The sequence below is a fragment of the Oreochromis aureus genome, linkage group 18 (assembly GCF_013358895.1).
Source record: "Oreochromis aureus strain Israel breed Guangdong linkage group 18, ZZ_aureus, whole genome shotgun sequence".
Taxonomy (NCBI): domain Eukaryota; kingdom Metazoa; phylum Chordata; class Actinopteri; order Cichliformes; family Cichlidae; genus Oreochromis; species Oreochromis aureus.
In genome coordinates this window covers 29145277-29155871 of record NC_052959.1, presented here as the reverse complement: position 1 = coordinate 29155871, position 10595 = coordinate 29145277, and the positions used below count along the sequence as shown (strand labels likewise).

The window sequence follows — 10595 nt, the reverse complement described above, 5'->3', positions numbered from 1 at the left end:
AAAAAAAACCTCTTTTATGGTGTTATACAGCTTTTGTTGTGGTGATTTGAACTGGAATACCAATAAATATATCTTTAAAATGAAAGGAAGAAATAATAAAACAACCTCTTGAGAGTCCTTCAATTATTTAGGGGCTTTGGGGCATGGAGTATGGCAGGCTTGGTGGAGCAGTGTTAAAGCTGAGGCACTTTGTGCTTGCAATCGGAGATGAAGAGGCTATTTGTCTGTGTAGTGTGCAAAGCTCTTATCAGGGATTTGTTTGTGGCACAACTTAATTTGCATAAATTTCTTGGAGTGTAAGATGAAAACTCTGCGCTCTTGGCTGGAGCAGGAGGAACAGATTGCCCTCACAATGCACATTCCTTCAAACAACTCAAATCGTTGTTCTAATGTGAAACTTAGATTAAGTTTTTCATCTCAACGGTCTGACCATTAAATATTTCTCCTTATCCCCAAATTTTCACATGCAACAAGTATCCTGGCTGCTTATCTATCAAGTATTGAATCGTGAAGACTATTTGAAGTTGATTACAATTCCTATTTGTTACAGCTGAGGGCATAAATTCTGTTAGTCATATGTTAACATTGTACTCAGGGATTGCTGGGAATCTGAGAACACGATGATATGTAAGTGAGCCCTATACCCTCACTGAGCACTAAATGTTTATTTGACATTCCTACATTTAAATCAAAAACAAAAAAACTAGCGATCTGAGATGTGTAACAACACTTTATTAAAACTATCTCTTTAATTATTTATTTTACAAATGACAGCAAAATCATGTCAAGTATTACCAGTAAAATGTATGCAAACTGGCCTGTTAATGAAGTCGAGGTCCCAGTTTAGTTAGCCTTTGTGTGCTACTTGTTTTAAGTATTCTTTATACATACATCATTACCCTGCTGAACTTGCAATTAAAAGATGTGCCTGCTGATATTCTGTGTGTTACGGATGTGTGAATCTAAAGCCTGGCATATCTGCTTGTGTGATGTGAAAATCATTCCAGGGCCCTAATGCTCCATCGATTCCCAAAATAAAACAAGGACTGAAGGAAAGTTGGGAGTAAAATCTAGTGAAGTTAGCCTAGTTTATATATAATGCCAATGAGGCCTGCAACCTACAGAGGGATCCTTGAGCACAGCATCACATGCAAAGTTTAAGAGTGACAGGTAAATGGTTTTTAATGAAAGGTACACATTGAATGGGTGTGGTAAAGCAAGAAAACTGCAGCTACTACCTGAATGAAAATGTTGCTGCATGGGTAGAATTGTTTTCTACCAAAAGAATTATGATCCTATATTGAAATATTCGAGGGCCATTCATCTTGTCTGAAGCACTGAATTATTGGTGTCTGGGACACTGTGGGCCAAAAAGCCATGCACTGAAGTTTTAAAAGCTTTTGCAAAGGTGTGTGTATATATATGTTCCTAATATTAGGCTGTAGAGCATTACAGTGGCTGAAAAGATGAGCACATAGAGGATTGGATGTGGAAAAAGTATAGTCAGAGAGTTGATAATACAACAAGCAGATTGTTCTCCAAAGCTATTTAAAGCATATGAATGAGCCCTGGGTGACTGTGTTCATGGAAATGAAGGAACCATACACATATTAGTGTGTATGTGTTCATGGAAAGGCTGTAGGCTCCTTCCCACATATATGCGCAGTGCTGCCCTAAAGGCTCACTGACCACTGATGTTTATTTTTCTGTCTCTCAAAATGGTTCCAAACAAATTTACCTGTGCAATGGTTGCTAAAAACTACCCAAGGATGAAACAAACACCATGCAATGTTTTTTGCTTAGGTTTGCCAACCACTGGAATAACAATTCAAATTTTAATGTAAAAAGTTTTTAAAAAGCGCTTATCCTGGTTGTAGTCACGGAAACCCTGCCAGTGTGGTCCTGTTCTATGGCTAACCCTGATGTGATAGTTCATCTTTGAAAAACTGCTGAATATCCAGTAAACACTTTCTTTCTGATAATGATGATAATAATAATGGAGGACAAAAAAACACATGTAGAACCAATAGTCTTTTTATCCATTTTCCAATAAAAAATACATTCATACAGAAACTATTTTACAAAACAATTTCAAATGAAAAAATTTCATTATGCCATAAAATGAACAAAAATAGAGCCTCATATTTTCCATGTTTATCCAATAAAGATTCTCTAGCTAAAGATAGGGCATCTTTGCAGGTCAAGTTGGGGAAAAAATGACATGGCAAATAAAAAAAACGTAATACTTAGCGAACACCAGAATTCAAAATTATTACAATTCAAGTGTCCAGAACAATTCACGTCTGAAAGTAGTTGTTTTCTTCTTTTTTTCTCTATTAAACATGATAGGCCACGGGTCTAGGCGATACTGATGTCATTTTAAAATGTACATTTTTTTTTTCTGACTTTATTTTTTTCCCAAAAATCAAAACAAAGATGTTACAGAAGCAAATGAAGGAGAATGGAGTGCATCTATTTTACAATAATTCTTCAGCCTTTTATCATTCACATTTGGAAACAACACACTGCACTTGTTTTTGGTCCCACACCTGTTCAAAATAGAAGCTTCCTTACAAAATTCTCGTAGTTTACAATGTAACATATCTTTGTGTTTCTCAGTGTAAAAACAAAAGTAACACTGCAGACAAATGAATGTTCAACAGGTTCACCGGAGACATGTTGAGTTTTAACAAGGCTACCTGTGATGTTGACAAAGTGAGACATTAAGTAACTGATGAATGAATGAATGCTCTTTCTAAAATTTTCCATCTGTCATAATTTTTGAGTATAATATAACGGCACCAAAATATTTCTACAAGTGGAGAAAGTGGCCATGAGATTATCCACTTGTGCGCTCATCGGATTTTTTTGTTTCAGCTCACTTTGGAGTGTGACGAAGTCATGTTACCTATGTTGAAACATGAACATAGTGAAGTTGGTACAGACAGCTTGTCCTTGTAACCTTAGGTTACCAGCACAAACCTCTAGATCTGAAACACAGCTCAGTTGAACTGGTTGGACTGGTTTTTTTTGTACCGTTAAGTCAGATCATGGGCTGTTAAAACTAGAACTGACTAAAGACACTGACTCACCTTGGAGGTGAGACTTCCCGAAACATCCAATATCAAGCCACTCTCGTGACTGAGAATGCGGTCATTAGCCTACTTTAAATGAGTCATCCTTTGCATTTGAGAATATACGCTTGACATAATGGACCCAATGTAAATGTTGCCTTTGCAGTAAATCTTGATTTGCAACTCTCGGTGGCTGACCACACAACATTTCATGAGAACGTGCTTCCAAGACTCTGTACCTTTGACAGCAAGTTACAGTTAATCTGAAGTGCATCCACGCAATCTTATACTACATAGTAGTAAATCAATATAAAAGTGAATTGCTTTTCCAAGTTCTCCACAATTCTGTCTCAGATCTGGATAATTTTGAAGACTATGATTTAGTTCTGAAATATCTATGATATATTTAACACAGACGTGTAAATGGCAGTCATTATGAAGCTGATATAGTTACTTTTGTTTTAATATTCAAGAGTTTAGAGGAGTTTGTCGCAAGGGAAAAGGGCAAAAGGTGCAACTGTATGGATCAGAGCCTTTTATAAAGCTATTCAATAACGCACAACTGCATTCGCAATGGTCATTTGGTGTATGTGTGTATGTATAACAGAGTGATCTATTCAACAGGACAAGGCCACTTACATAAGGCATCGGTAAGGTCAACAGTGCATTTACAGACAGAACAAAAGAGAAAAGCAAAAGTGAAGAAAAAGGAAGAAAAATCCCACAATCAAAATATTTGCTAACAGTGGTATCCCCAACTTATCAAGAAAAAAAAAAAAAAATATGGCAAAGCAAAATGACTGCCTTATGTGTTTTGTACAATACTATGATACTGAGTATTATGAAGGTAGCTGCTCTTGAATGGAATTTTGTTGTCCTATAAGGTGAGCAACACATCCCCAGATCCCATGCAACTTCTGATATAATGGCAATAACTGTGTACAATTGTTGTTGTTTTTGTTTTTTTCCTTTTAAGATACAAAGCTTACACAGTGGAAAACAAAATGAGCTTTATAGCGTGTATGTTTTGAGACAGGCTACGTAATACATTGCACATTTAATAGCTGCACTAAACAAAACAACCTCCCATTTTTAGACAGGGAGCTGTAGTTTCACCTCCAGGCAGAAAGGGGGCAATCTCTATCCAATCAGCCCCACTATACTACCCCCCTACTCCTCTCCACAGCTGACAGAATCAGTCATGACAGACAGAACTTTTTGCTTGCATTCATTCTTAGAGAGACAACACATAACCCTCCCTCAAAAAGAAAAATAAACCTCCCGAGTATAACATCACCCTTGCTATGTCATTCACTCGCAGTTCCACAATGCAAGCTCCATCCACTCCATAAAGCCAGCACAGGCATCCAGTCGCAGGCACTCACAGTCCCCAATATGCACAGGCAAACACACTGTCAGTGGAGGAATGGCACCCCAACCCCTGGAGTCCCAAATTTCTCCAGGAATAAAGCGTTGAACACCATACAGAAGAGTCTCTTCCCATCTTCTCCAACCTAGATCTTTCCCATTTTTGGAGTCTCTTTTTGCCCTCCTGCTCCTCCATAAAAGCCTTTCAAGAGCAATCACCACAGCGAGGTGTTGGAGGCACTAAGTATGGTGCAAATAATAGCCTGCGTTGCTTCATGTTTTTCCACTGACTGGAACACGACGGTGCCCCTGTTAACGCTCCCAGGACACACCGGCCTCGCTGATCTCCACAGGTCAGGACAATCAACCCGAATCATCCCTCAGAGCTCTCAACATGAAGACCATCTTAGATGTGCCTCTTCATGTGCAGCGCCAGGTGGTCAGAACGGGAGAAACACCTAAAAGAGGAAAAAAAACATCAGATCCAGCCACTAAACTGAAGAACTAAAACAAATGACTATAACTTGTTGAAGGTAAAAAGTTGCTTATATTAACAACTAACTAGGCTACAATGACTAAGCAAAACGCTGCTAAATTCAACTGAATCAGTTAATAGACCAAAAAAACAAAGCAAAACACTGTAATAAACAAAGCTATCACTTCAGCTGCAGGAGATGAAGGGTAAGGAAATGAAAAATCTCGTTTTTAATTGAAGGAGAATGTTCACACATCCATACGAGACGCTAATCAACACAAGAACCCTGGGGTGGTTTGTTAACATGTGAAACCAGTGAAACAAACAATATAAAGCTTCTTTTTCACCCACCAAAGATGCTTGTTGGATTCCATTTAGATTAAAGTACCTATGGCTATGGAGCCAATTTTATTCTGCTTGTTTGGTATCGTATACTTTTCTTACTCTCTGTGCTATATAACATGAACATGTGATAGATTGAAAGAAAGGGTCCATGCCTCCCCCTTACACCTAGTCCCTTATCCCAGTCTGTATAGGTTTGGCTGATGTTTTAAATAGCGCCCTGGTAGAAGAGACCCAAACTTCATGCTGTTCAGTCTCACTGCACTCTTCTCTATGTGACATCCCATCCATTGTACTCAACTCTCTTTTTATCCACCCCCTTGACCTCAACCATTTTCATCCTTAACCCTCATTCATCCCTCCCACTAGCATGTCATTTTGATAAACTAATTTGCTGCTTTCTTTGTCAGTAAAGAAGTGCTTGGCACCCAAAATATAAAGAAGGGGAGTAGTTCTTATGAAGAGGCATTAAATTAATTTACAGCACTTTGTTTTGAGAGGCATTTGCCATTGTAACAAAAAAAGAAGAATGTGACTAATTATGGTGACACATGACAATAAAAACCATCTCACCTGTCGCAGTGACTGCATTTAAATGGCTTTGCTCCAGTGTGCTTCCTGAAGTGTCTGGTGAGTTCATCGCTTCGTGCAAAGCGCCACTCGCAGCCTTCCCATGAACACCTGTAAGGCTTCTCGCCTACAAGAATAATAGTAAAGAAAAGCAAAATATTAAAGCCGGCCATGTCATTTTTCATCTGAGTTCAGAGCCTTGCATTTACTTAGCTATTCAAGCAGCCTCTGCAAGTTTACCAGAGAGTTAAGAATTTCTAAATCACAATATGAATATTTTAAACTACAATTTCTGATATACAGCCAATATTTACAGTACGGGAGGTCAAATAAACATGATCCTGTGCAGGTGGTAAGCAGATTGGGCTGACTACTGTAAGACGAAGAGAAAAACAACCTCGTGCCTTGTGGGTCTCAAGAGCTGTGGTATGCAGCTGTAAGAAGCTGCTAGAGTAGAAGGCTTATGTAACAGTGGGAGAGCTACACGAAAAAAATAGACTGTTCCTAATGGTCCTACAGGCCATTAACCATCATTAACCATGTGGCTAACGTGGCTGGAGAACGATGCTAGGAATGTGACTTCCTCTGCTAATGGAGGGCCAAGCTGTAAACAGCCTGGCAGAGGTCAAAGGTGACAAGGGAAACTGCTCACATTTGAGCCCCTAACAAAACAGTGCAAATGTCAGATTCCCATAATGTTTCTCTCGCTCTCTTTTTTTGGGGAAGTTGTATGCAAATGAGTGAGTTTCGGAAGCTTTTCCCATGGTGAAATCTGAGAACTGTTGATTTGTTTTCAGGATCCACATCCTCTGGGTGCTACTTGGCCACAAAAGAACATCCCTCCCCTTCGCGTCTCTCTCCCTCTCTCACGCACTCCCCGCCTCCCTTTGCCCTGCATGAAGTCACGTTCCTCTGTGTGAATTAGGTCATAGTTGAGGGCATTCCTCCTGACAAACTATTCAAAGTATGTGGGAGTATTTTTTTTTTCAGAACTTTGAGCAATAACTCAGCGCTTCAGTTCGGCTATCATCACTTCTGAAAGGCTCACTGTCAGGCCAGTTTACCTGTGTGTGTCCGCTGGTGTGCTTTGAGGTGCGAGCTCTTGGTGTACACCTTCCTGCATCCGTTGAAGTGACACCTGTGCACACGCCTCCTCCCGTCAGGCGATGCCTCCCCGCTGGTCAGACCTGACCTTTCCAGGCTCCTCTCCATGCCCCCAACCCTTATTTTCCCTGTTGAGTGCATCACTGTCTGTATCCCAATCCATGTCTGGGCTACAGAGCCCTCCTTGCCGAGCTCAGGTGAGGACGGTGGTGTGCTGATGATGCCAGAGGCCACGTCATCGCCGTTGTCGGCCAGAATATCAGTTAAAGAGCTGGAGGTGAAGTCGAGGGTAGGGGAGAGCTCCTCCGAGCTGTCCGAGGCCTCGCTGCTGGCATCGGAGTTGAAACCACCAGCATCATGATTCTGGCTATCCTGATTGTCTTCCTCCTCCTTAATGTGGGTGATCTTTGGGTCTGACTCATTTGACTTGTCCCCGCAGGCAAGCAGCAGCTTGCTCCACAAGTCCTCCTGGGTCTCAAATTTAAGGTCTGTGGCTGAGACGTAAGGCTCGCTCTGGAGGTATCTCTCCAGCTCGAGACATGTCTGTGTAGATGAAAGACAAGATAGAAATGAGTTCACTGGTGCACAGAGCCAAAGGCATGTAACAAAACTCTTACATTCAACCTGAAAGTCCTTAAAACCACCAAAAAAGACCATTTGTTTTTACAGGAAACACAAGACTCAGGTATTCTCCTGTGCACTATATTTATTCTAACAGCGGCAAAATAGGGGGTATGCTGTGACACTGTAACATCACCAGCCCTGTTTCTTCTCTGCCTGCAGGAATGAAGTAAGACACAATGTCCTATGCAGAGGATAGTCAAGTACGTTCTAAGTGTGTTCTCTGAGGCCATATCAGGGAGGATTACAAGCACCACATTTCCTTCTGAGAGACTGCAAGAACAAGGTGCTCTTACCCGCGAACGCAGGCATGGTTTGAATGTGTGTAGGTGTGTGCAGAGGTTGGTCATGAAATTTACATATGCTACAGAGCCCCCCATTGGGTTAGGGAAGTGCTTGTAGATCTTTTAAATCTATCAATTATTCAACATAATGTGGATTTAATAATGCATTTGGAGGCATTGCTAGAAATAACATAGCACACCAGGAACTGAGTGGAGGGAGGTCTGGTTCATGGGGGTTCATAAAAAGCCTGGCATGAATACTGCAACAGCCACTGTGGATTGTGGGCCTGTTTCTGTGAAAAGGAAGTGAGAGAGCATTTCCTTAACCCTCTGCAGTCAGCAAGCACAGGCCAGATACGAAGGCCACAAACAGGCCTGTGCAGTTTCCTAATGAAGCAAATTTAAAATTACAGCCAAATGTTGTTATAACAGAACTGACTGGAACAGTGGCAGCCAAAGCTTGAGGAAACCTGGATCCAAGAGGTCATGGGACAAATACATTTTTCGGACTTTTTCCAAACTCGTCCTAAAACTATTTATTCCCTTAGTGAGAAATTGACATTTTCCCATTTGCTTGGAAGTTTATACGGTCAAAATGAGAATGAAACTATCCGAGAGGGGACTATCCCTCTTTGGCTGATCTGGTTACAGGCAGCACAAGCATCACTTGACGAAACACTAAAAGAAAGGAAGAATGACAAGCCTCACCAACAACATTTTTAAAATATTATAAGAATACCATACTGAATAAATACAGCTTATCTAGAGATGGAGGATGAGATGGAATAAAATGAAACCACAGGTACCAGGCAGCAACTATAAACACCTTTCGTGTGTGTGTATATATATTCTAAAAGAGGACTATCATGGGAAAATCTTCGTGACTTGGGAATGAAAAAGAAGGCATTCAGTTCAAATGTTTCTTGTCAGCAGTGGTGGATAAATCCCAGGCGAGCTTTAAATGCCTGAGAGGGCGACTTGGAATGAAGCCCGACCATATCTGATAGACGGGGAGACAGAGAAGACTGAAGAGTCAGGCCAATTCATTTCCCAATCTGAGCAAGAAGCGACTTGTCCCTTCCCGTCACTACCAGTGTAAAACTCCACTGTTTTGTCAACCAGGCGGCCGCCTGGTCGAGCAACGGTGCAATAGAAACCAGCCTCTCTTATTCTCTCTCTTTCTGACAGTCTGTCACTCTCATTTGTATGTGTGGGTCCGTGACAGCGAGAGGGAGTGAGCGGCAGGCAGAGGGGGCAGAGAGAAAGTCAGGAGGAGGCGCAAAGACGCACGGCTCGCCATTCAGTCGCTAAATCTGCAACACGGCGTGTTTTTCATTTATCACAAACCGATGTGCCTGTAGAACCTGCATGCCTGAGCCGAAATTGTCCACAATACGAGCAAAACACCACCGAACAACTGTGCGTGCGCTGTAACACCAGAAAATACTGTAAAAGTACAAGTCACTTAAAGGATATTTTATGAAATGCGCCAAAAAACTAAAGAAGACCGCATTTTAAGTCGGCATTTTTACAAATATACTATAAAAATACCTAAGAGATCTGTCACGAGGGGAACTTGCATCATTTCCCCTATAACCGGAGGCAAACCAAGTTTTTGAGAAATAAATTTATATTAGCTGCTTTACTGAATCAAACGCGCGCTCACATTACATTGAACTACTCTGACATTTGCCAGTCGGCGCGCAGCTGTCACTTAAAACAAGTTTCTGGAAATTACGCACTCTGCTGGCACTTCACACATGAGCCTGTGGCACTATCTGTCAAACTGAGGAATCGAGTGGGAGGAATCAGTCGTCAGCCTACCTGCTGCCAATACTCTTCCAGAGATGGTAAAGCTGAAAAGTATCCGGTGTCGTGCACAATTTGGAGCTCCTGGAAGATGCTACACATAGGGATGACATCCATTTCACTCCTGAGATTTAGCCACAAGTAGAAGCGAATTCAAGCTTGTGAGGAAACGAAGCCTGATGTGTTCAGAGAGAAGCTGAAGTCTTAGCTGTATTTGCATGTATACTAGTCTGGAGTCGTGCACTTCCAGTGGAGGTTTTGAGCGTGAGCGCACAACACCGAACTCTGCAAAAGTCCGTCAGCGCACTGTAAACTTCCCCCCCGATTCAAAATTACAGGCAAACCCACCCCCATGTGATTACATTACGTTACGGCACGTCTACCAATGGGCTTGCAGGAACTTTACAAAGGCCTACCAGACCACCTCTGGCCAATAACGAGCGAGAGCCGAGTCATCCTGTGTGTCGTGATTGGTGCAGAGCTAGAAGCCTCTCTGGCTCCCATTGGGCTAAATCAGCGCTATTTTTAGAACCGTATATAAGCGAGACTCCTGTTTTACCACAACGAGGAAGTTGAGTTTTCTACTGATTCGACTCTGAGCGTCAGCCGCTCCGGATCAGCGGCAGGAGAAGCGTCCGCTAGTGGCGGAGGCATCGGTCTCTAAATAGACACTGACGGCTATCTTTATTTCCTCACACACGCACTAGTTACTCTCGTTCTCTTGGCGAGTTGCGCTATGAATCTTAGGAGCGTAAGTCTGTAAAGAAAATTGCTCTCCCGCCTGCAAAACGCAAGTTCATGACAACAATATTCAGACGCGTCTGCAGACTCGGGGGGATCATCAAGAGCCTGATCAATTTCTGTGCTCTATGAAACAAATGTGATAGACTTCATCTTTTCATGGCTGCCCAGAGATTTATGAGCATTATTATGAGTCTCTCTGTGACA

At 41.7% G+C, this 10595-nt stretch overlaps 1 protein-coding gene across 1 annotated transcript; it reads right to left on the bottom strand.

Moving 5' to 3' along the window:
- Positions 1–2018: 2018 nt before the first annotated feature.
- On the bottom strand, positions 2019–9981 carry LOC116331634 (Krueppel-like factor 6). Its single transcript, XM_031754380.2, has 4 exons — positions 9663–9981; positions 6894–7476; positions 5833–5956; positions 2019–4900 (listed from the first exon to the last, which is right to left on the bottom strand). The coding sequence occupies exons 1-4, from the start codon at positions 9762–9764 to the stop codon at positions 4849–4851; spliced, it is 861 nt and encodes a 286-aa protein (XP_031610240.1). The 5' UTR covers positions 9765–9981; the 3' UTR covers positions 2019–4848.
- Between the last annotated feature and the right edge of the window lie 614 nt (positions 9982–10595).